This window comes from Balaenoptera acutorostrata, chromosome 20 (assembly GCF_949987535.1).
Source record: "Balaenoptera acutorostrata chromosome 20, mBalAcu1.1, whole genome shotgun sequence".
NCBI classification, from domain to species: Eukaryota; Metazoa; Chordata; class Mammalia; order Artiodactyla; family Balaenopteridae; genus Balaenoptera; species Balaenoptera acutorostrata.
Window position 1 is genome coordinate 9,286,301 of NC_080083.1, and position 25,100 is coordinate 9,311,400.

A 25,100-nucleotide genomic window follows, 5' to 3' on the forward strand; every position below is an offset into this window, starting at 1 on the left:
GGCTTGTCATTTCTTACCTCCCCTTCCCTCCCATCTGCTACTGGGTACAGCTCTACTCCCTTCTGTTGAGCTTTTGTTGCTGTTGACTGGAAAATGGTCGTGTTAACTGGATAATATGACCTTTCTGGAAGGGGCTGGGCAAAGACCATCATAAGTACCTCACGTGTCTCAGCAAAGAGGAAGCAACAGACGAGAGGAAAGGGAGTGGAAATAAATGTTCAACTCTTACATCCTATTGAACTCTCCCAGGGAGGGGCTGCTGGCTCCATTATCACTCCCACAACCGCTAAGCATGTTCTGCTGAGGCAGACAAGTGAATCCCCAAGGATCCACTTACCCAAACCCCATCTCACTATCCACATGACACATGCTGATAGCCCCCACTTCGGTGACACCAGGGCCAATCATCTAACTGACAAAATTTTAATGACTAAGAGATTGGTGGCTGGGACTGAGGTGCCTGAGTCAGACTGGGGGTTGGGTTACCTCAGTTACAGGAAGTCGAAGATTTATTTCCTCTTTTTCCAAACGAACGAAGGCAGAGAGTATAGGGTTGATTGAGCAGGCAGCTGGTACCGACACAGAACCAAGCTGGACTCCGGGCGGAGGCTGCTCTGTCATGAGGTTGGCTGTGCTCCTCTCTGGGGCCTTGCTGGGTCTACTAGCAGGTAAGGAGAAAGGGGACCGAAGGGGAGGGGGCCCCTGGGAAGGAGCCTGCCCCTGGGTTGCTAACCAGTCTTTCCTCTGAAAGCCCAGGGGACAGGGAATGACTGTCCTCATAAAAAATCGGCCACTCTGCTGCCATCCTTCACGGTGACACCTACAGCTACAGAAAGCACAACAAGCCCTGGAACAACCAGCCACAGAACGACCACTTACACAGCTAGCACCACTCATAAAACTACCACCACAGGCACCACCAGCCACGAGTCTTCAACAGCCACTCAAGCCACTCACCATCCTGCTACCACCACCAGCCACGATTCTTCAACAGCCACTCAAGCCACTCACCATCCTGCTACCACCACCAGTCACGGAAATGCCACAGTTCATCCAACAAGCAACAGCACTGCCACCAGCCCAGGACCCTCCACCAGATCCCCCCGCCCAGGACCACCTCCACCCTCTCCAAGTCCTAGCCCAGGCTCCAAGGAGGCGATAGGAGACTACACTTGGACTAATGGTTCTCAGCCCTGCATCCGGCTCCAAGCCCAGATTCAGATTCGAGTTCTGTACCCAACGCAGGGTGGAGGAGAGGTAAAGCTAAAAAACAGTAGAGGACATAAGGGGAAGGGGATGAGGCCTTCTGCTATGGTTCAGAAGGGAAAGAGGAAGAGTAAAGAAGTAGACGAATACAGGGCGAAGACAAAGGGAAAAGGGAACCTTGGATGGCACAACTGTGTAGTCTTGTGACCCTCTCTCGTCTTTAACTTTTGCAGGCCTGGGGAACTTCTGTTCTGAACCCCAACAAAACCAAGGCCCAAGGGGGCTGTGAGGGTGCTCATCCCCACTTGCTCCTCTCATTCCCCTATGGACAGCTCAGCTTTGGATTCAAGCAGGTACTTAACCCTCATCCCTCACTCTCACCCTCCAAGTGCCCTACCCCTACCAACTTCTTGCCGCACTCCTTACTCTGTGTACCTGGATGCCACTCTCCCCTGCTGCCCTGAGTCTTCCTGGTCACCTCCCCAGGAGCCACTGCAGAGCACCATCTACCTGAACCATGTGACTGTGGAGTACAACGTGTCCTTCCCCCAGGCAGCACGTGAGTAACCTTCCCTTTCTCATCACTTACACTAGATGTCTGGGCTCCTGAAGGGACCTAGGCTGGGGGTATGGTGGGGATGTGGATATGGAGCTGACCCTTCCTCGTTCTTTCAGAGTGGATATTCTCCGTTCAGAATTCATCCCTTCGAGATCTCCAAACCCCTCTGGGCCGGAGCTTCAGTTGCAGAAACTCAAGCGTCATTCTTTCACCAGCTTTCCACCTTGACCTGCTCTCCCTGAAGCTACAAGCTGCTCAGCTGCCCCCCACAGGGGCCTTTGGACCAAGTAAGACCTATTCCTTCCCTCCTAGAATTTTCCCACTGCACTGAAAGCCCTCCCCCCCCCAAGGCCTATAATCTCCCTTCCTGCACCCCCAAATTTCCTCCCCCTCTCAAGCTTGTCAGAGCTAGGGTAACTGTCCTCCCCTCCTCTATAAGACTCTGCCCAGGCTCCCCTTTTGTTTTTTGCTCTGAGTCATCTAGGTGAGCCAGCCCCTCACCAATCTCCTACTTCCCAACATCCCCCATTCCCTCCTCCCTCCTTCCACCTTTATTCCAACCACCACCATTGTGATGCCTACTTGCCCTATCTTTCCGCCAGGTTTCTCTTGCCCCAGTGACCAATCCATCTTGCTGCCTCTCATCATTGGCCTGATCTTACTCGGCCTCCTCACCCTGGTGCTTGTTACCTTCTGTGTCATTCGGAGACGCCCACCCACTTACCAGCCCCTCTGAGCATTTGTCCCAACAGCCAGGGCACCAGGAGGTGCCCTCATTTCTCACCACTCAACTGACTCAGAGACAAAGTTATCTTCCTTCCCTGTCTTGATGAACAAAAGTAGAGATAATGCAATCGGGAGGGATGAGGAGACAGATGTTTATTAAATATGACTGATTCCCCCTCCCCCATCTCCAGTGGGAGAATAATAAAACTTGATCAAATCTTTATCCTTGGTTTTCCTTGTCCTTCCTGCCAGAATTAAAAGCCATAAGTTTCTTGTCACACACCTTTCTGTACCTTCCATGGTTGAGTCTTGGGGAGCCAGGAACAGCTGGTGAGGAGGAATGAAAATGTCACTGTGTGGCCCAATGCCCTCATGGGTTCATCCTTCGAAGCCTGACACAGCTGGTGTCAAATCGGCCTCACCTCCCTTCCTCCTCTTCTTCTGGGGCCCCTGGCTACTCCAGTTCCCTCTCTCCCCCAATCCAGCGGAGCCACCCATCCCAGCAGCCTTCTTCCCCACCTTCCTATTACAGTTACAGGCTAAGTAGACAGCAAGAGCAATGAGGGTGGGTGGGAAGGTCACAGCCCTGCCCTGCTCTGTTTCAAATGCCCTGCCCTACCCACTGTGCCCAGGCCTAGCGAACAGCCTGGATTAAACTCTCCCCGCACCTAGGATGCTCCTATCTCACCTGCAAAGGGTTTTCATCAACCACGGGAACAATGCGTACCCTGAACTCCACATACAATCACCCTCTATGCTCCTGGGAACAACATGCCTCCAGCCTGGGCTACCCGCGGAGCCAACCCTTAAGTCCGCACCTAGTGGTGGTGGATGGCGCCTCCCAAGGCAGCCTGAATCCAGATTCTTCAAAGGACCTTCCCGACCAAGAAGTGCCAGACCCTTTACAGTCAGCTATGAGCATCCCCGAGGCCAGAATGGGACCCTTCCAGTTGCAGGAGCCGTGTAAGGCTACAGAAAGCAGCCACCAGGACCTGCAGACCCAGCCCTTTGAGCGCAGCACGTGGCAGGGACCCAACAACCACACCACCGCCTCGCCGACACCCCGTTATGACCTTGCTGACTGTGGTGCGGGAGTCCCCGAAGGGTGTGGTACTCTCAGCAGGCGCCCAGCCACCAGAGCGTGATGGCCAGGCCCATCTGCACCGAGATGGCCGAGAGCTGGCGTCCCGGCACTGGGGGGCGGAGGGCATCGCTCCCGCCGCGTAATCCAAGATGCCCTTTCCCAAGGCTAGCTGCTGGGCCCCCTCGGCCTGGCCCAAGCCCTGGCTCAGCACGTGGTCACAGGAGGCCGAGGAGCGGGCCTTGGCCTAGAGGTGGCGCCCTCGGGCCAGTGGGGTGAGAGGGAACCCCAGGGCCCTCGTTTCACAGGGGCAGCCAGGGCTGAGCCCGCAGGGGTGTTAAAGGCGTTGCCGTCCCCCGAAACTGGTCTCACCTTCCCCACCTCCCCCTCCTCTGCTTCACTGTCCCGGCCCAGCAGTTGCTGGCGCACCCATCTGCGAAGGCCTGGGCGAACCTGAGGAGGGAGAAGCATGCGCCCGGCGCCTAAGGAGGGCTGCCTGGCTCAGACTGTCCCTCTCCCATCGGTGCCGTGTCCTCTGGAGACGCCGAAAGCACCAGGAGAGAGAAAGCTACAGAGCCCCCCGCCCAACGCCATTTTGGAGACTCACGCTCCTTCTCTCTCAACTTCGAACAATGTAAAGTCAGCTGAAAGAAGACAAGATGGCGCCGAGCAGGAGGAGCGGAGAAAGGCTGGAGGATAAATCTTGTTGCCGAAGCGGAAGCGTAAACAAAGGCGCGAATGATGGAACTGCGCAGGCGTACAGCTTTGGCACGCTTTAAAATTCGAGCAGCAGGGTGGGCGCGTCCAAAAACGTGGTCTCCGGGCGAGACCTAGTTTACGCGAACGAAGGTGGGATGGAATAAGGCAGGGACAGCCCTGCTTAGTCGCGAGAAGAGGGGAAGCGGAGTGCCCGGAGCGCGCATGCGCACCGTAAGTCAATGGCGGTTTAAGGGGTTGGCGGAAGCTAGCTTTGCAATATGGCGACCGAGGTAGACGGGCTGCTCAAACGGGTGCTGGTGCCGCTTCTTTTACCTGAGAAATGCTACGACCAAATTTTCATCCAGTGGGACTTGCTTCACGGTGAGTTTTATTCGGCATCCGGTCAAAGTTGTGCTCCAGAGCCCTCCGGCCGTAAATGGGGCGTGAGTGCGGACTAAGTGACAGCAGTGACAGCTGCCACGGCGCGCGGGGCGGAAGTCGCTTCTGAGAGGGGCGGATATGTCTCGGGCTCCGTAGAGGGAGGACTTCATATTTGGGCGAGAGGGGGGAGTCGCCGGGTGGGAGTAGTTCTTTGCTTTAGCGACGGTGAAAGACGAAAAGACTCAAATTTTACAAAACAAAGTTTAAAATCTGATTAGATCGTTCCAACCTTTAATAGATCTCTATACCTTCAGGAGCAAGGTTACACTTGATTCAAAGCCTCTGATGAATCCAGGCCTTCTGCGGCGCCCCCAAGAATCCTGCCATCCCAGTGGCTTTCCTTCCAGCCTCCACGTTTGCACATGGTCGAATTTTGGAATTAACTTGTCTGCCTTTCTCCTTCTATCTACGAGGCGACGCCAGAGCAAAACCTGCTTCCGACATCAGACCTTTAGGGAAGCCTTCGCGGTCTGCCCCTGTCAGTTCTTGGTACCCCAGCTGTGCTCCCGGGACAATGTTTTAGCCGCGTTCATGACCCACGAGAATCTGACTACTACTGGGCCAGGCACCTTGGGGGTAGGGCTTCATGGTTAGAGAAGATGTCGGTGGCTAGAGCATAAAAGCAAGCCCTGGAAGGGTCAAGTCCCTGAGTAGGGGCCAGAGACAGTGTTCAGGAATGAGTGATACAGAGGAAACCTATCCTTGGAGAAAGAAGACATGTGAAGTGGTTGCCTAGTGGCTCAGAGGCGGGGAAAAAAGGATCAGAGGACTCTTGGGCATTGCTCAGCTCTATACAGGGAAGCAAGGGAGAGGTTTGGAAGTCAGATCAAGAAGTTTAGATGTGATGGCAGGGAATGGAAGGTTGGGTCAGAGGAAAGGAATGGTAAAAGCTGTTTTGGAAAGTCACCTTGTCTGAACGTGATATGATTTGGAGTAGGAAGAACTAGGCCTCTTTCACCTGCCTCCAGACCACCCAAGGCTTCCTTTGCTTGGGTATTTCAAGGTCTAAAGGAGCACTTCAAGCCTTTAGACCTGAGCTGCCTCCTGGAACCCCTGGCTTGGGTTCCATAAGTGTCATCTCTGCTTACCTCTTTTTGTCTTCTTAGTTCCCTGCCTCAAGATTCTCCTCAGCAAAGGCCTGGGGCTGGGCATTGTGGCTGGCTCACTTCTGGGTATGTTTCTTATCGTCTTCCCTTCCTGCTGTTGGGAGGTGGGTGTAGTGCTAAGATGCCATGAACTGGATGGGTCCCTTAACCAGAAGCGGGGCTAATATGCCTCCCAGTCTGCTCTGTAGCTGTCGTGCTGTGCTCCCAAGGGATGTCAGCCCCTCAGCCCTGCCCTTTTCATCCTCTTTCTCCAGTAAAACTACCCCAAGTGTTTAAAATGCTGGGAGCCAAGAGCGCGGAAGGGTTGAGTCTCCAGTCGGTAATGCTAGAGCTAATGGCGTTGACCGGGACCATGGTCTACAGCATCACCAACAACTTCCCCTTCAGGTGAGGGGCCCCACCCTTAATCTCCAAGGGTAAATGCTCACAACTCTAGTAAGGATTAGGGTGAGGGAGGTAAAAGGGCAGGAAAGCTTAAGCCTTTCTGGAACTCTAGCCATCATCTATGGTGGTGAGAGGAGGTGAGAATCCCAAGAATGCCCAGTTTCCAATCCTGAGTCAAGCAGGTGGGGGCTGCCGGGAGGCAGGAGGTAAGGAACCAGCAGGGCTGTGGAGGACAGGGAATAATCAGAATTGGGTCCCCAAGATGGATGGGCTATGGAGGCTTTCCCTGCCTCTTTTCAGGCCCACGTTTCTTCCCCCCAACTCTTGACTCTGCAGCTCTTGGGGTGAAGCTCTGTTCCTGATGCTCCAGACAGTCACCATCGCCTTCCTGGTCCTGCACTACAGAGGACAGACTGTGAAAGGTGCTGAGGATTGACCCAAGAGCTGGCTGCAGCTGTTGGGAGCCCTGCTGGGAATGCAGGCCTGGGAAAGCCAAAAGACTCAGAGGTTGATGAGGACTCCTTATCTCCCTGTCTCCCAGGTGTTGCCTTCCTAGCGTGCTCCGCCCTGGTCCTGCTGGTGCTGCTTTCACCACTGACGCCCCAGGCTGTAGTCACCCTGCTCCAGGCCTCCAACATGCCTGCTGTGGTGGTGGGAAGGGTGGGCGCTGGGAACAAGGGAGAGGATGTTGGGAAGGGGGACTGGGTGAGGAGCAGAGGGGAAACCCAAAGTTTGGGGGTGTTGGACTGAGGGGAATGCAGAAATGTCATGGGAACATTGGACAAGTTCAGATGACAAAACGAAGGTTCTCAACTCCTCCCCAGCTGCTCCAGGCAGCCACCAACTACCGCAATGGGCACACGGGCCAGCTCTCAGCCATCACAGTCTTTCTGCTCTTTGGGGGCTCCCTGGCCCGAATCTTCACCTCCATTCAGGTGAGTGCACCTCCTCCCCTCTAGAGGGCACCATAACCTCACCTTACCTCTCTCTCCCCATGGACTTAAAGCTGCTCCCTCTCTGGAGTCCTTTTTGGCTGTGCTGAAGAGTAACCCTAGCTGTGTCTCTCACCCAGGAAACTGGAGACCCCCTCATGGCTGGAACCTTTGTAGTCTCTTCCCTCTGCAATGGCCTCATCGCTGCCCAGCTCCTCTTCTACTGGAATGCAAAGGCTCCCCACAAGAAGAAAAAGGAGCAGTAGAGTTGAGCTGGCTCCTGGAGTACATTCCATGTTTCTATTCATCCACCCAACCTTGGGATCCTTCCCATCTGAACCAGTCGGCTGGTGTGACTTTTAATCTTTCCCTGTTCTTCTGCAATTGCAGCTTTAGTGGAAATGCTTGGTTGACCCAGATCCTTAGAAACGATAGGGGTAGAGATTTACAGGCTGACATTTAATCATTTAGCTGAGATTCTTTCTTTAGCAGAAGTTTCCAGCTACTTACCTATTCTGGGCAAAACTCTTAACCTGTCCCCCCCATTTCCCCACTTCCCTTCTGACCCTAGAGGACAGAGGCTGGACAGTGGAAGGTAATAGGTGCTTGTGGCTTCCTGCCTCCTGCACCCTGGCTCAGACTGTCTCCTGGACCCCAGTGCTTGGTGGGGGAAGGGGGAAGGGGGACAGAAGAATGACTCAGGCAGGGCCCCAGGGTGGGGTGTGGAGGTTCCTGCTCTGGCAGGTCCAGGCGGAAGGGAGTGGAGACTGCTGGTTCCTGCTGCAGTAAAGGGGAACAGAGATGGAACAATAAAGACTCAGAGACGTGGTGTAATCGTACAAAACTATGTTCAGCCTACAAAAAGAAAACAACTGTCTTGTTTTGTTCCCACTGGCTTTCAGGGCTTTGGGGGGTACTGCCCACCTCCTCTGAACTGTGGTCCAACACAGTTCTAGAACAGGGTTTGCAGACTGGGAGTGGTGGTGGTGGTGGTGGTAGTGGGGTGTTTCTGGGTAGAAAAGGAGGATGGAAACCTTTCTGGGAGGTCCATGTCCATGAGGGTTAGAGGTGGGCTAGGGGCATGGGGGCCCCTGGGAGGGGAGCGTTGTACAGAGTGGGAGAGCCTGGGGGTGGGTAGGGGCTGTAAGGGGGGAGCAGCTCCCCCTGGAGCCTTGGGTTACTCTGAGGGAGAGAGCACGGCGAGGGGGCCTCCGGTTTACAGTGGGAAGAGCTGCAAAGAGAAACACCGGGGTTAGAAGGCACTTGGTCCCCTGGGTTGGAGGTGCCGAGCAGGGTCCCCAGCTCGCATGTGGGGGCGGTTCTGAGCAGCTCTGCGCAGACAGGTATAACTTGTCGCCCACCTACCCATCCCTGGCTCTCTGGGTCCCGCCGGTAGGGAACCGGACCCCAGGACGGCTTAGAGCAGCGCCGCCGCAGCCGTGTTGGGGCACGCTCAAGAGCGAGCTTGCGTGCTGCGCGCCTGTTTTCCTCTTTTGGGGCGGCAGGCCAGGAAGGGGTAGAGCTGGGCTTGGCCTGTCCTTGCCCCGGGGGCTGGGAGAGGAAGCTGGGTCACACGAGGGCCAGAATCGGGGGTGGGAAACGGGAAATTCTGGTAACCAGAACACGGTCACATCCAGGGTGCTGTGGTCTGCTCCTGCGGTGCCACCACCAACAGACTGTGATGGAAACGTCCTCTAGGAAGACCCTGGCTCCCCGGAACTCTCCCACCCTTCACGGGGCGCCCCTCAAACTCCTCCGGGAGTGTCCCCTTCTTGGGTGGGCTCGGGGCCCCTGCCAGCCAGGCCCTCTGGTATCCGCCCCCACCCAGGCTGCAGGAGGGGGGCACTCACCCGTAACCGCCAGGCAGGTAGGCTGTCGAGTAGTTGGGGGGCTGGTATCCAAAGCCTCTGCTCCCCTGGGTGGTCGTGTACCCGGGCCCCCAGACCGGCCCGCCGCCAGCCACGCCGCCGCTTCCCTGGCCGAAGTGGGGCGACCCGGCGCCCGCGCTCTTGGTCTTGCGCCGGGGCCGGTACTTGTAGTCGGGGTAGTCGCGCAGGTGCCGGGCCCGGAGCCGCTTAGCCTCTTCCACGAAGGGCCGCTTCTCGTCCTCGCCCAGCAGCTTCCACTGCGCGCCCAGGCGCTTGGAGATCTCCGAGTTGTGCATCTTCGGGTTCTGCTGCGCCATCTGGCGGCGCTGGGCGGAGCTCCACACCATGAACGCGTTCATGGGCCGTTTCACCTTCTCTAAGGGAAGCCCCCCGGAGACCACTGGGCTCCCGGCGCCCTCCCGCTCCTGGGAGCCCAAGGACGAGGAGGTAGGGGCCGTGGGAGTGGGAGGTTCCAGGCTCCAGGCCTGGTCCTGTGAGGAGCCGGGTAGCGCCATCGGGGGTGAAGAGAAGCCTTAAGAGGGCGTCCTACACGCCCTCCCCTCCAAAGTGAAACGTTGATCCCCAAACCCGGTATCCTTAAAATGGAAGTGCCTTCCTAGTCCGGAGTCGTTACAGAGAGACTCGTGTCCTTAAAAGGTATATATATCGTCCCCAAGTTCAGAGTCCTTATAATGGAGCCCCTGCCACCAACCAATCCGGCACGCTTGGGGAGTCGAGCGCAAAATCCGCTGTCTGGTACCCAGTCCTGGATAGGTTGTGCTCTTTCCTTGTGGCCGCGAGGTCCCCGACCCAGCCTCGCTCCCCCTACTAGCTGCCGGCCACTGGCCCGGGCTTCGGTGAAGGCGGTAAACCTTCGCGCTCTGGGGTCCCGCAGCTGCCAGGAGGCACAGCCCAGGTGCCACAGCCCTCTCTCACCTGGCCTCAGCGTCTCTGGCTGCCGGGTGCGCCAGGCCCGGGAACAGCTTTTAACGACTGACTCCTCCCTACTCCCTCCCAGCCGACCGCGCCTCCTGAAGGGCGCCAACCTCCCCCTCCCTTAGACCAACCAGGTGTCCTGTTCTTCCCAGCCCCCAACACTCCCCCTCAGGGGACCACGCCCCCTCCCCACCCAAGATCCAAGTCAGGCCTTCCAGCCCCAGTAGCTCTGAACAGCTACCCCTCCCTTCTTAAGCACTGGCAATTTAAAAGTCAATGCCTTTGCACAATGGGATCAGGCATCGGGTGATCAAAAGCCCTCAGGCTCAGAGTTGTGCTGGGAGGGAGGTGAGGACACCCAACCCCCCAATCCAAACCCAAACCCTTTTCTGGTGCCTCCTGCTCCTCAAACCCCTGAACTGGCCCGGGGCAAAAAAGTCTGGCAGTCAGGAGGTAGGCAGGCCATTTTTGTTTCCTGAGGTGCTTGGGTGGTGATTCAACCCCTTTCCAGGTGAGAAAATGTAAACCCTCCCCACTATAGCCCCCAAACCTAGGTTTCTCCACTGCATGTTTTATCTCTAATCCTCAGAGTTGGGAGGCAGGGAGCAAGAAAGCCCAGGATTACCCTTAAGGCTGAGAGGTCAGTGATGTGGATGCTGCAGAAAAAGCCGGGATCCAGAGCAGAGAACCCGCAGGAATGAGGGCTGGACACCTAGGTCCCAGAGGCTGTCTTGAGGGAACCCTGCTCCCCACTCTGCCCAAGGCCCAGCCCAAGCCCCAGGCCTCAGGTAATCGGATTAAGCAGCCTGCCTTGGCTCTCAGCTCTTAGAAGGAACAGCTCCAGCTTTGAGCAGCCCTACCTAGCGCGCTGTGACTCAGGGTATAGGAGTGGCCCAGCTCCCTCTACCAGCAAACCTGGGGGAGGGGAGAGACAGCAAGGCACAAGCCACTCTCCTCTGGACCAGGAGGGTACCTGGGCCTGGAGAATTTAGGAATGTCAGAAATTCCCAGAAGTAGACCATCTTTGGAATGCTAGAGAAGCTAGGTGTGGAGATACAGGAAACAAGGGTCAGGGCAGGTCAGTCCTACACAAACAGATGGACCAAACTGGGCATAAGGAAGGTGCAGGAACCAGAGAACCATTTGGATTTTTTTATTCTCTTTTTAAATACTGTACAGTGAAAAATAAATACGCCTTCTCATCCACCAAAGGTTGGTCCCCCCTCCCCTGGGGGACCTTGTCACCCCCCTTCATACACACCCCTGGTTCTACTCCAAAACCTTCCCCATGCCTCCCACCCACTTATACCCTTACTATCCCCGTCTTCCACAGTGATGAGGCCCCAGAAATGGGGGGTACAGGACGGGAGGAGGGATAGCAGGGGAGCCCCCCTGAACTGTCCAATCTGGGTGGGTCAAGGAGCACCCCGCACCAACAGGCGGAGAATGGGGGTGTTCAGAGCGAGATTGGGGCATTAGAGGATAAAGGCACATCCAGTCTGATGGGGAAGGAGAGAGGCTCCCCTCACCCTGGGGGTAGGGTGGACAAGAGGGAGGGGGGTATGACCCTGTTACACACCCCTCCACTAGCTCCTGGAGGCTGGGGGGGACCCAAGCTGCTGTGCCACCCCCCGCCCCCCTAGATAAGAGCAGCTCCAGCGCAGGTCAGTTGGGCCTGTGAGGGCCATGGTGTTGGGCAGCAAGCGAGATGGAGAAGGGAGGGATGCGGGCTGGAGGGTTTATGAAACCCCATTCACCAAACTACCCAACTCCAGGGGGGCAGAGAGCTCCCCATTCTCTGAGGGGCCCTTAGGAAGCTTGCTGACAGAGTCACCCTGAGGGGGAAGTGGGAAAGAAAATGGAGAGGAAGGAAAGAAAAAGGTCAGTAGAAATTCAGGTAATGCCATTCCCTACCATCTAAATGCTCCAGGCATCTCCAGGGTTGGTCCCCTGTAGTCACTTTTACTGGGATCCAGAAAATGTGAACCAAATTCTCTTCTATTCAAACTTTTCACTATTCTAAATGCAGTCTAAACTCCATCAGACATGCCTTCTCTGCAATTTAATGAGAGATTTCTTTGGGAGTTTTCTTGTGCCCCCTACCCCAGAACAATAAAAAAAGAGGTGGGGTAAACTATATCTTGCTTGCCTACCTTCTGTCCTGAAAGAGAATCCTCTGAAGGTTTAGTGCGTTCCAGGGGTGGCCGCTGGCGGCTCTGAGACTTTGCTCGGGAGATATAGTCAGCCACAGTCACTGGGGAAGGCAGAGGACCAAAAGTTTCAGAAGGAACCCAGGTACCCGGCCCCTAGACACCCACTGAACCCCAACCCCTAGCTTTCACAGGACAGGAGGCATCCTGTTCTCTGAGGAAGTCTGCTGACATCCTGCGTGAGCTGACCTGGCTGACGGTCTCCACTGATCGAACCATCAGTCCGGTTACCACGGTTACGGCGGCGGCGGCTCCGATTACGACGCTGGGGTCTTGACTCATCTTCTGTGGGGCAGGGGAAAATGAGAGTTGTGCATCAATCTCCCATCCCTCAATTCTTGCCCAGTTCTGATTTTTCAGATCCAGGTACACCCCTTACCCAGGCCATTCTCTGTCATGCTGGGCCCGTCAGATTCCAGGCCTCCATCCATGACAGTCCTATCTTCATCAGTGCGACGGCGGCGGGAGCGGCGGCGCCTGGCACTTGCTGGGGGGGGTTCCCCAGGCTCTGAATCAACTGGGGGCTCTGGTTCGGATGTGTCCAGTAGGCTGTAGGGATTACTGTCTGGGTCCTTCAGCACTGGTTAGAGGAAGAAGAGGAGTTGGGAGTCAGGTGTCCATCATCTTTCCTTTTGGCCCACATTCGTGAACCCAGCTGTCTGCTTCTGGTACCTGAGCTAATTGATGAAGAGTTGTATCTTGAGGTGGGCCGGGGGGCAGGTGGGGGTCCCCTACCCCGGCCCCCAATCGGCCGCCTCCGACTTTCTTCCCCCCGGGTCGGGGGATCCCGGTCACCAGGCCCAGCTCGGTTGGGCTCCTCCCTCTTCTCTGACTCAGTCTCAGAAGCCGTGGATAGGTCTGAGATGGGGCCTGAAGAACACAGTAGGGTTCAAACAGGGTCACTCACCCTACCCCAGGATCCATCCCAGCCCCCAGGCTGGAAGACTCTCCCTCTCACTCCTAAGTCCCCCAGCCAACCACTTCTTCATCTTCTCCATCACCCTTTCCTCAAACTTCCACCCAGACTTCTGCCTCCCACACACCCCAACACTGCTCGCCTCCCTCTCACCACAGGCAGGACCGCCTGTCCTCCGGCCCCGGCCCCGGCCCCCATAGCTGCCCCCATAGGTTCGTGTGGTGTGGAGGGAGGAGGAGGAGCTCTCATCAGTGGTGTATCCAGCCTTGTCACTGCCACCGCTGCCCCGCCCACTCCCAGGAGGGCGAAAGCCCAGCCCAATCTGCCGAAGCTGTTCATCAATTTGCAACCTCTCCAAGCGAAGCTGCTCCACCTCCTGGTTGGGGAGAAGATGGAGAAAAACAAGGAAGAAGGAATAAGTATAAGATCAATGAACGGTCTCTTTTTCCTGCTTCTCTGCCCTGACTGTCCCTATGGATCTGAACTCTCAGGAATGCAAGAAGGCTTAAAACAGGGAAAATTCTGGGTTCCAACTCCACAGCCCCAATTTTCCACCTAATGGTTTCTATTCTACTCAGAGACACAAACTGGGAACCACCACTTTTAACTTTATCCACCAGCATCCTTAGTCCCCTTGTATACGTGGATCTCTCCTCTCCCAGGCTTCTTCTGGCTTGGGTACCTGCAGGTAGGAGAGGTGATATTCCAGCAGAGCCTGAGCATTGCTGATATTCTCTCGGGTGCCAACAAATATGAAGGGAACCATTCCCTGGAGAGCAGAGGAAAGGACAGAAGGATTAGAAAGAGACTCAAATGAAGTATTAAGTCCACCCTGTCTCCTACAGAAGCCCACCCAAATGGATCTTTCTGGGCTCTACATCTACTAGAAAAAACCAAAGTTCCCATGCCCCAACCCCTAGAAATCCCATCTCTCAAGGGAATGGCTTGGAGAATAATCCCATCTACTTCTGGCAACCAATCTCTAGGTGTAGCTGCCCCATACCTCCTCCCTGGGGTTCTTCTTGTCATTATCACCTTCTACTCGAACCCTCACCACACCAGATTTATCCACAATCTCCTGGATCACTTTCCCGTTCTTTCCAATCACTTTGCCTGAATGGGTAAAGGAGGAATTAGGCCTTTTTTTTTTTTTTTCAAAGGAAAGAAAAAAAAAAAAAAGGAAAGAAAGAAGAGTAAAAACAGACAAGATAAACAGTCTTCCAGCTGCTATATAAGGATTCTGTTTAATGATTCTCTTGCTTCTAAGCTTCTGGTGTGTTTTCACTGGACAAAATATCACAATCCCTAGAAATCTGTTCTCCCATTTTTGTCACTCCTACTACAGACTGTTTGCTCTGTCCTTGTGAAACTGGAAGTTCACAGGGAGGTGGCAAGCCAGAATCACTTTAGAGCATCTCACATCTGGTCCCCAACTGTATTCTCTTATACACATACACATCCCCAACTCACCAACCAGGTTCCTGGGCACTTGCACGGAGTCCTCAGAAAACTCAAGGTAGCTCCGGGCCTGTCGGCACGCCTCGGGAGTCTAAGAGAAGAGGAGTGGGGAGTCATTAATAAAACAGAGGACCTGCATCTCAAACAGTGATCTTCCTGCCACTCTCTGTCTTTGGGAAAATGTGCTGCCACCAAAGTCAGGGAGGGAGGTCAACACGACAGGTTTCCTTTCTATTTCACGCTCTCTTCTTTCTATCCCCTAAGGGACCTAGACAACAGGTATCTTTTGCTGACCTCCCCATAGATGCGGAAAGTGCAGGTCTCTTCACCCAATTCGATGGCAGTCACCCCAGGTACTTTTCGGGCCTGCTGGATGTTGGCACCATGAGTCCCAATTGCTAGTCCCATCAGGTCCTCTCGCACTGTGAACTCCTCTTGGAAAGCTGCCGCCAGCTGCTTACTTGTCTGAAAAAAAAAAGGCACTGGACCACTGGACTATAGGAATCATGGAGAAATCTCAGAACACCTGTCCCAGATACCTGATGCCTTGCATAACTTAAATGAGAAAAGACTGTACGAAAGAAAGCCAGAACTACCTGAGAGTCCACTGACCACCAGGACCTGTGAAGAATTCAGGAACTTTTCATTCCACTCCTACCTTCCAAATACCAATAGCTTGGTGGGGAGGGGAGGTAATGATGGCCGAATCTGGGCTGAGATCCATCAAAGATCTGGATCTGGCTCTAACACTATCTGGTTGTGTGATCCCAAACAAAACATACTCTCTGTGCCTCTGTTCTGTCATCTGCTAAATGATTACACCTGACCTACCCCATTCCCAGACTAACAAGAGGATTAAATAAAGTTGGTATGAAAAAAAGGACTTTTCACAAGGTAAATGCAAGTGTAAGGAACTATTTACCTTAACCAAACCAATATCAACTCCCAAAATAAAACCTGAAAAGTTGAACAGAAAGCAAGAGGTTGAGAAAAGCATAAAAAGAGGTTATGGTACACCATGCTACCACTTCATTTCTCAACCAGTCCTTAGAGGGATACCTGAGTACAAGGGCAGGAAAAGGGAAAGGTTCTGGCAGTGCCCTGAGTAGCATCCCTGGAGAAGTAAAGATTACCATGGTCCAGAATTTGCACAGGCTCCTGAAAAGATCAGTTCACTTGATAAAAAGGAAACAGATGTTCAAATACACACACACACACACACACATATATATATACCACCCTCATTTAGGATGGTATAATTCCTAAGGGAATCTGACCATCATAAGATGTCAGAACACAAAAAGACCTTGTAGAAACACTCACATTCAACTACCTCATTGTCACAGCTAAAGAAGAAAAAGCTCATTGAAATCAAGTTATTTGACAAAGCAAGACTTAGGATTGATTCCAAGTCCAGTGGTCTTTCCAGTGTACAAATGGTTCCCAAACATATCCCACAAAGCAGTCTGGTTCTCAGAGGTAATTTGGGGGCAGCCAGTGGAGGTAAGAGCCACACCCTCTTGCACTTTTAAACAGACCTGTTCTGATTGATCTGTTTTATGCATTGTGCTTTCAAGTAAAACTTCACTTGATCAAAGGGTCCCATAGCTTAAAAAAAAAAAAAAAAAAAAAAAGCTTGTACTGTAACATGATGGAGCTCTGCCATCTGGAGGAGTCTGAGATAAAATAGCAGACGCAGGTTTAATGGCCCAGAAAGACCTTAATGTCTGTTCACAAGAGCATGGGTGGAGGATGGGGTGGGAGGGGAGAAGGACAATACCAATCAGCAGTAAAAAGTGAAGCCAAAACTTACCTCGAGGTGCTTGGTAGCTTCTTCATTGCGGGACATGAGTAGCAGTTTGGTACGCAGGCTTCGGAAATGCATATCACCCAGCAGGGATGCTCGCTTCACAGGGGCTTCTGTGGTTGACTGCAAAGAAACCAATGGAAAAGTCATTAAAACTGACTGACTACATTTTAGAGAAGAGCCAGGAACTGGGAATCAGGATGCCTGAGTCTCTGGAAAAGGGTGGGAGTTAAGAAACAAAGTTGAGGAACAGGAAAAATCATTGTCAGTCTCACAAGGGCCTACTAACTGGGTGCTTAAGGGAAGTGATTTTAAGTAGCAAGCGCAGGTGAGAATCATACTGTCTGTTTTTGAGAGTCCAAATATGCAAGGAAGGGTACCCAGCCCAGACTGCAATATGATGGTCAGGTTGAAAAAAAAATTAAGGTCATACATGAGAAAGACTAAGGAAAGGTAGGGCTAACCTGGGTCCACAGAGGTCAGGAGCAATAAAGTCCTCTCTGACAAATAAATATAAGCACATTTTACCTCTTCTCTTCTTGCAAAGTTGTTAAAAGGGGAAAAGGGCTTAGGTGAAATTCAGGCAGAATAAACTCACCAGAATGAAGAGCTCACTATTTGTGATGTTGAGAAAGATGCAGTTTGCTCCCAATGCTTTCTTGAACTCTTTATGGACGTTTTCATTGGAGCAGCTGCAGAGAAAGAGAACCGTGCTCAGAGGGCAGAGTGTAGAGTACAGTTGAAGGGGAGAGAGAGAGGGACTGAGAAAAATAAGGACTGCAGTAAAAGAACAGGGATGAGGAAACAGAGGAACTGGGAGCAAAAGGGACTCTAGAGGGCCTAAGGAACACAGAACACTGAAACTGGGAGCGGAGGCTGGGACAAACAAGGGCAGAGATGAGGACCGTAAAGAGGGCCCCCCACTCCCGACATCCCAAACACTCACGCCTCTCTCAGATCCTCAGGCACAGCCATGGTAACCTTGAAGAAGCTGCCTTTGGTTGCAAGGGGATTGGGATTAACTGGCCGAAGCCGTTCCAGGGTGACAATCTCATTGTAAGTGGCATCACAGGCAGCATATTCAATGACATAGAACTGGCAGAAGGAAAGAAAGGAGAAGCTGTGGATGACCTGAGTTTCTATCTCCCACCTTTCTCTGACTAAAATATGTGTTTCAGCAGTTCTCCAAAGGCCTTGACAATCACTCACATCTCCCTTCATCATCCGCACCCGGGCCAGCCACCAGCCACAAGGTTCTTGCTCATTGGCTCGAGAATAAACCTGAAGAGAAGTTGAAAATAAAAGAGATATTGAGGACCATCCAAAAACATCAAGAATGGAATGAGCATTAAGACACTTGGGAGGCATCCTAAACTAAGATAAAGGAATCTAGAGGAAGGAGCTGCTAATTAAAATCAGAGAACACTGGATTTTAGATGCTGTTATCATAAATGGAAGAAAAGTGAATCTCCTGAAAACAGGAAGCTCCCTGAGAGCTTGACTGATCACAGCAATGATGGACAGAAAACTGCTGCATTTCACTCTTCCACAGGCTGCCTAGCTGGATGGAGGAAGGAGCGTGAACCAACCAGTGAGGAGCCTAGGGTACTGGTATCAGGGTAAGGGAGATGCAGAATCCTGGGAAAAGGGACATTTAGAAAAGGTGGACTCCAACGACCTTACCTCCACTTCATCCCCTTCTGTGATCTCCTTATTATAGTCAGCTGGAGGTGGTAGCCGGACATCCCCGAAAGGAATTTGTCTCTCACTCTGCCAGCTGCAAGGGAAAACAGTGATATGAAAGCTATTCAGGCTAGTGTGGTTGCCCGTTTCTTCAGGAAGAGGTTACTTACTCCACTGGGCATTTTCCACCTTCCCTGGTGATTAGACGCTAAACTCCAGGCCCTGCTCCATAGTGGTGCCTTCCATCTCTTGCTAGAATCTAAATATGGAGTCAAATGACCCCCACTCTCACCATTTCCTCTCCTGGGATCCATATAAGTTGCCCACCCAAACCCTTGGCTCTCCCCCACCTATTATACATGCCTCATGGGACTCAGCCGCCCCCTCTTCTCCACTCTCCTTCTAGGACCTAGTATGCTGGATTCTCTATTCCCAAGGTCTTACTTGTTTTCAAAGAAGATGGTGACAGAGTCTTCATGGACATCCTTCACAAAGCCCTAGAATGGATTTTAGAACAAAGTAAAAAAAAAAAAAAAAAAAAATGACAATCAACCACCACCTCAGCCATCAAGGGAACAGACAGTTTTAGAGGGCCTTAAACTAGAGTTTTTTTGTTTGCTTTTCTTTTTTTTTTTCTTTCTTTTTGCCCGCACCTTGTGGCTTGCGGGATCTCAGTTCCCCAACCAGGGACTGAACCCGGGGCCACAGCAGTGAAAGCCAAGAGTCCTAACCACTGGGCCACCAGAAAACTCCCTTTTTTTTTTTCTTTTTTTAAACTAGAGTTTTAGATGGGGACACAAGCAATCTAAAAACAGGGCTAGAAAAAGCTGTATTGGTGAAGGAATACGAATGTTGAGGTAGCAAGAAATGTTGCAAAATCCGGAAATAAGATGAGACAGAAATTAAGTAGAAGGGAGAAACATCACCTGCATCAGAACAGCCGGGAAACTAGTGGTCTCCTACGGCTCCCACAGAGGCCTCCCTATCTGTCTGCCTCACGCAGTGCTGAGCAGCTTGCCAGAGTTCAATTAAAATACCAACAACATTCAGCAAAGCTAAGAATATCCCATGAGACAGTGTGAGGTTGTCCTGGAACACCTAGAGGACATCAGGCTCTGCCAAGAGAGGAAGGGTCTAGCTCCTAATACAGCAAGAGGCCTGAGCGAACTTGGTGCCTTGATGCCTGGGTCGTAAGAAAATAATCAGAACACTGGAGAAATTCAAAACAAACACAACTTACTAAAGGAAAAATTAGGATTTAAAAGATGTGAGGGAATTCCCTGATGGTCCAGTGGTTAGGACTTTCACTGCCGTGGGCCAGGGTTCAACCCCTGGTCAGGAACTACGATCCTGCAATCCTGTAAGCTGAGCGGTGCGGCCCATTAAATAAATAAAAGATGTGAGATTTCTAAATGCTAGGACACTGCTAAGAATTTGAAAAGAGTAATAAAATTTGTAGAAGACCCCAAACTTGAGATGATGACAAGGGAGAGGAACAGGGATGACTGAATAGCTGGAATCGCTGGTCTACCTCCTATTTTCTCTCTCTCTCTTTTTTTGGCCAAGGCAGTGAAAGCTCTGAGCCCTAACCACTGGACTGCCAGGGAATTCCCCACCTCCTATTTTCTGTCTTCACTGAGGAAGCCAAAGCTATGCGTTCAACCCTGTGCTCCCAATTTTCCTACCTTCTCTCCTGTTTTTCACATTATCAAAATTAGCAATCCCTAATTTTGAGTAAGTCCAATTTTTCAACTTGTTCTTTTGTATCTGAGCTTTTGGTTTTATATCTAAGAAATCTTTACCTAACGTCCTTGTCTAGAGTTTTATAGTTTTTATTTTACATTTAGGTCAATGATCCATTTTGAGTTAAATTTTGTATATGGTGCCAGATACAATCAAACTTCATTTTTAACCTATGAATATGCACTTCTTTGAGCACAATGTGTTGAAAGACTGTCCTTTCTCTACTGAATTGCCTTTTCGCTTCTGTCAAAAATCAGAAAATGCAAACTAATGTATAATGACAAAAGGCATTGGTGGTTGGTGGAAGACTTTTGGGATTGATAGAAATTGTGGCGATGGTTTGTTTTATATATCTGTCAAAACTTAACAAATTGTATGCTTTAAATAGGTGTACTTCATTGTACGTCAATTATGCCTCATTAGATTTTTTTAAAAATTAGGGGTTTCAAAAAGCTAATATATGAAGAACAATTCCTGAGCTTTGCAGGTAGGAACAAAATATGAGCTTAGGAGAGAAAACACCAAAAATGTACACTTGTGTCACTCCCACCTCAGAGAACTGATCAATCATAAACACTTAATACACTGTTTTTTCCTTAAATCTAAACCTAAAATTTCACTCTTGATACCAGTCATCTTTCTCTTCTTTCGGGAAAGGACCTTGTTATGGAGTCTTACTACTTAGAGCCTTACTTCTGCCCACAGCATTAGTACTCCTGGTTACTGCCTAGCCTCTTACTTACCCATGCTTTAGCCTTCTCTGCCATTCCCTTCTTCTGTAATATTTTTTCCACTCTTCATTCAGCTCCATCAATACCCATTCCTACTCTTCTCCACTCACATCTTCTATTTGCCCGAATCCCTCTCTTCCCTTTTGGGTTCTTCTCTTAGCTCCTTTTTTTTTTTTTTCTTTTTCTTCTTTTTTCCTTAGCTCCTTTTTAAGTGTCCTCCTCTTTTCTTCCTTTATAAGGATTTCTCTAAACATTTCATCTAGCCTCTACAGCTGACTTTATCCAATTCTTTATCCAAAATGTCTATCTCTAAGCTTTAGAAACAGTTTATCAAGAGAGAGTTAGCTATTTTCAAAACATTTCAGGGATGAGATAAAACATAGTGGAAGAGAATCACTTGCCTGCCTCTTTTGTAAAGAGCTCCCCACTCCTAGATACACTCATTCACAAAGGATATGTCTAAAGCTCTAATCCAATTCTCCTCCAACATGTCAGGGTTGGCCCTCAGGCAGAGGTAGCAACATTACCCTGGTTTTTCAAGCTACCATGATCCCAAGGCAGAAATGCAAAGCTCAGAATGGAGTTTTCCCTCACATAACTCAGCAGTTCAACTAAACGTCACTCATTCTTATACTTCTAGGGTCTTTTTCCTTCAAAGATTCTCCAAAACAAGCTTTCTCCTCAACTTCACATTCCAAGTCAGTCTCTGCTCCTTAATTCCACCCACATGACCCCAGTATTTTTCCTCCAAAAATACCAGTGGTATAAAGTGAGCTCCTAGTTCTGCTCAGTCCATGCTCATTGAGAAGATAAGCAGAGGAGGGCAAGAGCAGTGGAGTGAATCTCTAGAAGGCTACCTAGATCCAAAGGATAATAACTCAATTCAATTCAATGGCCAGGGCTTATGGAGCTTTGGCTTATAGAGCCTAGGACTGGACAGAGGAAGTGAGAGTCCTAGGTTCCTAAGTACTTCACTTTCCTCAAATTATAAGATACAAAATTAGGTCCCACCTTCAACCTATCTTCTAGTCCTGGGTTCTCAAAATAAAGGAGGGAGTTCTAGAAGAAAATCAGGAAGGGTCTGGATAAAAATCACGTGTTGAAGGTGAGGATGCCATATTCCTTAACAAAGAAATTGGAATTGGGATAGCCAGGTAAGGTCTGGAAAGTTGGATGACTGTGCCCTGGAAGGTGAACAGATATTTCATTTGGGAGAGCACCGCTTAGAGAACAAAACACATTAAGTTCTGACAGAAAAGGAAGAGCTGATGGGATAGCTAAAAGATAACTTAGATCCCAGATCTGACATTTGCAGTTCTATCCTGGAAGAAGATCAACAACACTAGGACCCAATTCTGAGAGGGATGAAAAGAACCTTCCCAAATTTATAGTTCTAGAAGCAATGTAAACACTCCTTGAACCACACTGAAGTTTGCTGAGTCATGAATATTAAATCAGCAGCAAGGACAGATTGGGCAAGTATCTATATGGCACTCAACGTTGAAGAAAGATTAGTCTGAATTTAAGGATTTACTGTTGTTTTCAACTGAGGCATGGGGCAGAAAATGCTAAAGTGGCCAGGACACAAAATCCACATTACCTGGCTTCCAGCTCAAGTCCAAACTCTATTCTCTGATTCAAAGCATCCTAGCCCCAATTCACTCAATCAAGTCTATCACTGCCATAGCCCACAGGAGAAAAGAGAAAGATTCAGAGACACATTTTCTGTTGGACACTTATATGTGGGAAGGGAAACATGTCCCTTCCCAGCAGTCTCACACAGTTAATTTGAACTGGATACCAATCTTTCCCAGCTGTGTCTGACTCCCATGCTTCCTAGAACAAAAGCAAACATCATATCTTGATCTCAGGCTCAGTTTAAGAATCACTTTTCTTAGGGATGGGAAGGACCCAGATGAAGGACAAGATACTGTGGGAAATGAGGCTAAAATCTTATGAGGAAGGGTACTTCAATAAAGGTAATGCAAGTTTGGGGGAAAAGGATATAAGAGACAAATGCACTCTATCAGAATCAGAAAGGAATTAAGAAACTTTGCCAAAGAAAACAGAAATGCTATGGAGGCAGGCTAGAAGAAAAAGTCCCATGAGTTAGGAAAGTATGCAGAAAAAAAATGACAGAAAGAATCAGCTGGGAGCTTCCTTCTTCCATCTTAGCTGGCTAATGGAATAGGTAGTTTCTGGGTATTACACAGAAATATTAGGATAAAAAGCTAAAGACTTATATTGAGAGGTTAAGTTAAGATAGATGTGGGTACCCACAGGCACTGAAGAATATAAAGAAATCTGGTGAGGGAAGTAAAGCAGAAATGAATAGGCATTTAGAATGGGTCAAAAATGACTACACTGAGCTTACCAGTCGAAGTTGGGGCAGAAACCTACTCCAAGGGCAAATATGAGACCCTTTCCAGTTATAGCAAGATATGACTTCACAGGGAAGGAGTTCAAGAAAGTCATTTCCAAGGGCACGAAGGTGGAGAGGTCTATTATGGGAGGAAAGGCTTGAGGGGAAGTGAAGGAAAGGGGGTTCTTCTCCTCACAAGTAATGTTATGATAAGATAACTCTGCTCTTGCTCCTCAGGGTAAAATGAGAGAAGACAGGAATCAGGAAAGTCTCTGAGACAATTCCAGGCATAAAGTCCAAAGAGGTTCAAAATAACAACAGTCACATAAAGAAAAATTCCTGAGAGGCAAGAGGGGTCTCCCTCTGGCTTAATCTAAATGGGAAAAAAATGTCCTAAAAAATAAGATTCAGAACAGATTTAAAAGGTGGTAATAAAAGGAGTTCTAAAAAACCCAATCCTGGGCAACGGGGGAGCTGAAGTAAACAAGGATCTTTTAAAGATAGTCTCCTTCTCCTTTAAAAAAAGGCTAGTGGATTCCCAAACTGGGCGAGTTGGCCAAAAGTCTTCGAGAAGTGGAAATCCTTAAGAAGAAGATTAACAGATGGAATCCTTGTGAGATCCCCTTTTAGAGATCAGGGATATGAAGCTTACACTCCTCAAGATGAAGAAACTGTATGAATGATCTAAATGTATGAGGTCAAAGTGAGGTGACAAATACAAAACCATCCCTGGGTAAAACAGTAGACCAGCTAGTCTTGGAATAAAGGGGTGGGGTGAGAGACTTGAGAAAAGGTGCCACCTTATGGCTATGAGGCAACTAGACGGCTACAGCCCAGAGTTCCTGAGGTCAGAGATACTAAATGTCATAAACAGAGTCTGACCGTTTCTCCTTGGGGTGGGAACAGAAATATAAGATGAAAGTGGGGTGAGTCTTCCAGAGCCAGTAAGCAGAGGCCTCTCCGAGGAAGATGAAAAGATCTAATATGGGACGGCCTTCCCAAGGGGGTAATAGTGGAGAATAAAGAGAATTCTCCATGTGCTTGGACTGTGGGGAAGACGTGATTCAGATCCAAGGCAGATCTTCTACCAGAGACAGGAAAAGTCAACGAGACGCTGGGTAAATGGGGTCTCTTCTGGGGGGTTGGGAGGGGAGCTGAACCAAGTACAATAATGCCCTGATGCTCAATCCCGGAGATGCGGGTAAAAGCAGGTGTAATAGAGGGGTCAAAACTAAGAGGAAGGGGTTAACTTCTAGAGGTCTCCCCCCAGGACGGACGCGGGTGGGAGCATGGGTCTAAGGTTCTAAGGGTCAGGGCTTAGCTCCAGAATGTCGATCCCGCCCCACTCTTCCCTGCTCTGGCTGGAGGGAGGGGGCTGAAGACCGCGTCCCCGGCCAGCGCGCCGCCTCACCTTGTAGAAGGCCCCGTTGGAGCCGCGCACCTCGACCGGCAGTCCCGGCTCCACATCCCCCCCAGAGGCCAGGCCGCCCATGGCGCCGCCACCGCCTCCGACTCCCCCGGCGGCGGCTGCAGCAGCGCTCTGAGTACGGGCCGGGCCAGGTCCCCGGCGTCTCCCCGGAGGAGGAGCCGGAGGGGGAGCCGCGGGGGGCGGGAGCCGGGCTGGCCCCACGGCGGCCCTGCCACAGCCAACGAGCAGGGGGCCGGGGCCGGGCCGCTCCCCGTCCGCCGCCGCCGCCTTGGTCTCCGCCACCGTGAGGGAAACGGCCGCCGCCGCCGCCGCCGCTGCCTTCGTCACCTCAGCTTCCGCCCGCCGCTGCCCCCGCTGCTGCCTCAGTCCCGGGACCCGCTGCTGCCGCTGCCGCTCCACGGCCTTCACCTGCCCCTGCCGCCGCCGCCTACTGCGCAGGCGCACCGGGCACCCGCCCGCCGCGCGCGGGCCCCGAAGGCCAAGGCGCAGGCGTCAAGGCTGGCGACCCAGCTCGCGCTGGCCAGCGCATCAGGGCTTCCACACTCCTCTTCACTCTCTCACGCCCCCTCCTGGTCGCTTACTTGCGCTTGCGCAGAACCCGACTGGTTCTCTTTCCTGGCCACCCCACCTCTCCACGGCCCCTGTCTCTTCCTTTTCCCGCCCCACAACACTGAGAGCTAACCAATCATGGGGAGGGAGGGACAGAGCTCACTCAATCGGATTGGACTTCTGATGCTCCTGGTCAGACCACACCCACTTCACCACGGTGCGCTCCAGCAGGCGTGTACAAATTAGGGATGGGCATGCGCCTGAATGATTGCTT

At 51.3% G+C, this 25,100-nt stretch overlaps 4 protein-coding genes and 1 long non-coding RNA gene across 10 annotated transcripts; 2 read left to right on the plus strand and 3 right to left on the minus strand.

Moving 5' to 3' along the window:
* The first annotated feature begins 90 nt into the window (after window positions 1–90).
* CD68 (CD68 molecule) lies at window positions 91–2,714 on the plus strand. Of its 2 annotated transcripts, XM_057535981.1 has the most exons (7): window positions 91–668; window positions 752–930; window positions 985–1,257; window positions 1,440–1,559; window positions 1,693–1,765; window positions 1,882–2,052; window positions 2,368–2,714. In XM_057535981.1, exons 1-7 carry the CDS (start codon window positions 620–622, stop codon window positions 2,499–2,501), a joined length of 999 nt encoding a protein of 332 aa, XP_057391964.1. In that variant the 5' UTR covers window positions 91–619; the 3' UTR covers window positions 2,502–2,714. The 2 variants fall into 2 exon arrangements, with proteins under 2 accessions (XP_057391964.1, XP_007166466.2); XM_007166404.2 differs by having other exon boundaries at window positions 752–1,257.
* On the minus strand, window positions 2,626–4,763 carry LOC130705893 (uncharacterized). 2 transcript variants are annotated; one of them, XR_009006294.1, is made up of 2 exons: window positions 4,605–4,763; window positions 2,626–2,818 (listed from the first exon to the last, which is right to left on the minus strand). It is a non-coding gene; the product is annotated as an uncharacterized LOC130705893 (long non-coding RNA). The 2 variants fall into 2 exon arrangements; XR_009006295.1 differs by lacking the exon at window positions 4,605–4,763 and adding an exon at window positions 4,180–4,560.
* Window positions 4,511–7,947, plus strand: MPDU1 (mannose-P-dolichol utilization defect 1). Of its 3 annotated transcripts, none has more exons than XM_007166402.3 (8): window positions 4,511–4,652; window positions 4,967–5,190; window positions 5,819–5,884; window positions 6,073–6,205; window positions 6,539–6,624; window positions 6,744–6,853; window positions 7,027–7,137; window positions 7,275–7,947. In XM_007166402.3, exons 1-8 carry the CDS (start codon window positions 4,612–4,614, stop codon window positions 7,398–7,400), a joined length of 897 nt encoding a protein of 298 aa, XP_007166464.1. In that variant the 5' UTR covers window positions 4,511–4,611; the 3' UTR covers window positions 7,401–7,947. The 3 variants fall into 3 exon arrangements, with proteins under 3 accessions (XP_007166464.1, XP_007166463.1, XP_007166465.1); XM_007166401.3 differs by having other exon boundaries at window positions 6,744–6,862; window positions 7,275–7,945; XM_007166403.3 differs by lacking the exon at window positions 4,967–5,190 and having other exon boundaries at window positions 6,744–6,862; window positions 7,275–7,922.
* A 128-nt stretch (window positions 7,948–8,075) lies between these two features.
* Window positions 8,076–9,671, minus strand: SOX15 (SRY-box transcription factor 15). The gene is made up of 2 exons (XM_007166400.3): window positions 8,985–9,671; window positions 8,076–8,365 (listed from the first exon to the last, which is right to left on the minus strand). The coding sequence occupies exons 1-2, from the start codon at window positions 9,515–9,517 to the stop codon at window positions 8,197–8,199; spliced, it is 702 nt and encodes a 233-aa protein (XP_007166462.2). The 5' UTR covers window positions 9,518–9,671; the 3' UTR covers window positions 8,076–8,196.
* A 1,405-nt stretch (window positions 9,672–11,076) lies between these two features.
* On the minus strand, window positions 11,077–24,729 carry FXR2 (FMR1 autosomal homolog 2). Of its 2 annotated transcripts, none has more exons than XM_057535979.1 (17): window positions 24,260–24,729; window positions 18,457–18,509; window positions 18,013–18,106; window positions 17,539–17,610; window positions 17,276–17,424; window positions 16,928–17,021; window positions 16,336–16,452; window positions 14,817–14,987; window positions 14,535–14,613; window positions 14,068–14,177; window positions 13,747–13,833; window positions 13,218–13,440; window positions 12,821–13,018; window positions 12,528–12,728; window positions 12,338–12,433; window positions 12,092–12,192; window positions 11,077–11,773 (listed from the first exon to the last, which is right to left on the minus strand). In XM_057535979.1, the coding sequence occupies exons 1-17, from the start codon at window positions 24,338–24,340 to the stop codon at window positions 11,678–11,680; spliced, it is 2,022 nt and encodes a 673-aa protein (XP_057391962.1). In that variant the 5' UTR covers window positions 24,341–24,729; the 3' UTR covers window positions 11,077–11,677. The 2 variants fall into 2 exon arrangements, with proteins under 2 accessions (XP_057391962.1, XP_057391963.1); XM_057535980.1 differs by lacking the exon at window positions 24,260–24,729 and adding an exon at window positions 18,939–18,994.
* Window positions 24,730–25,100: the final 371 nt, after the last annotated feature.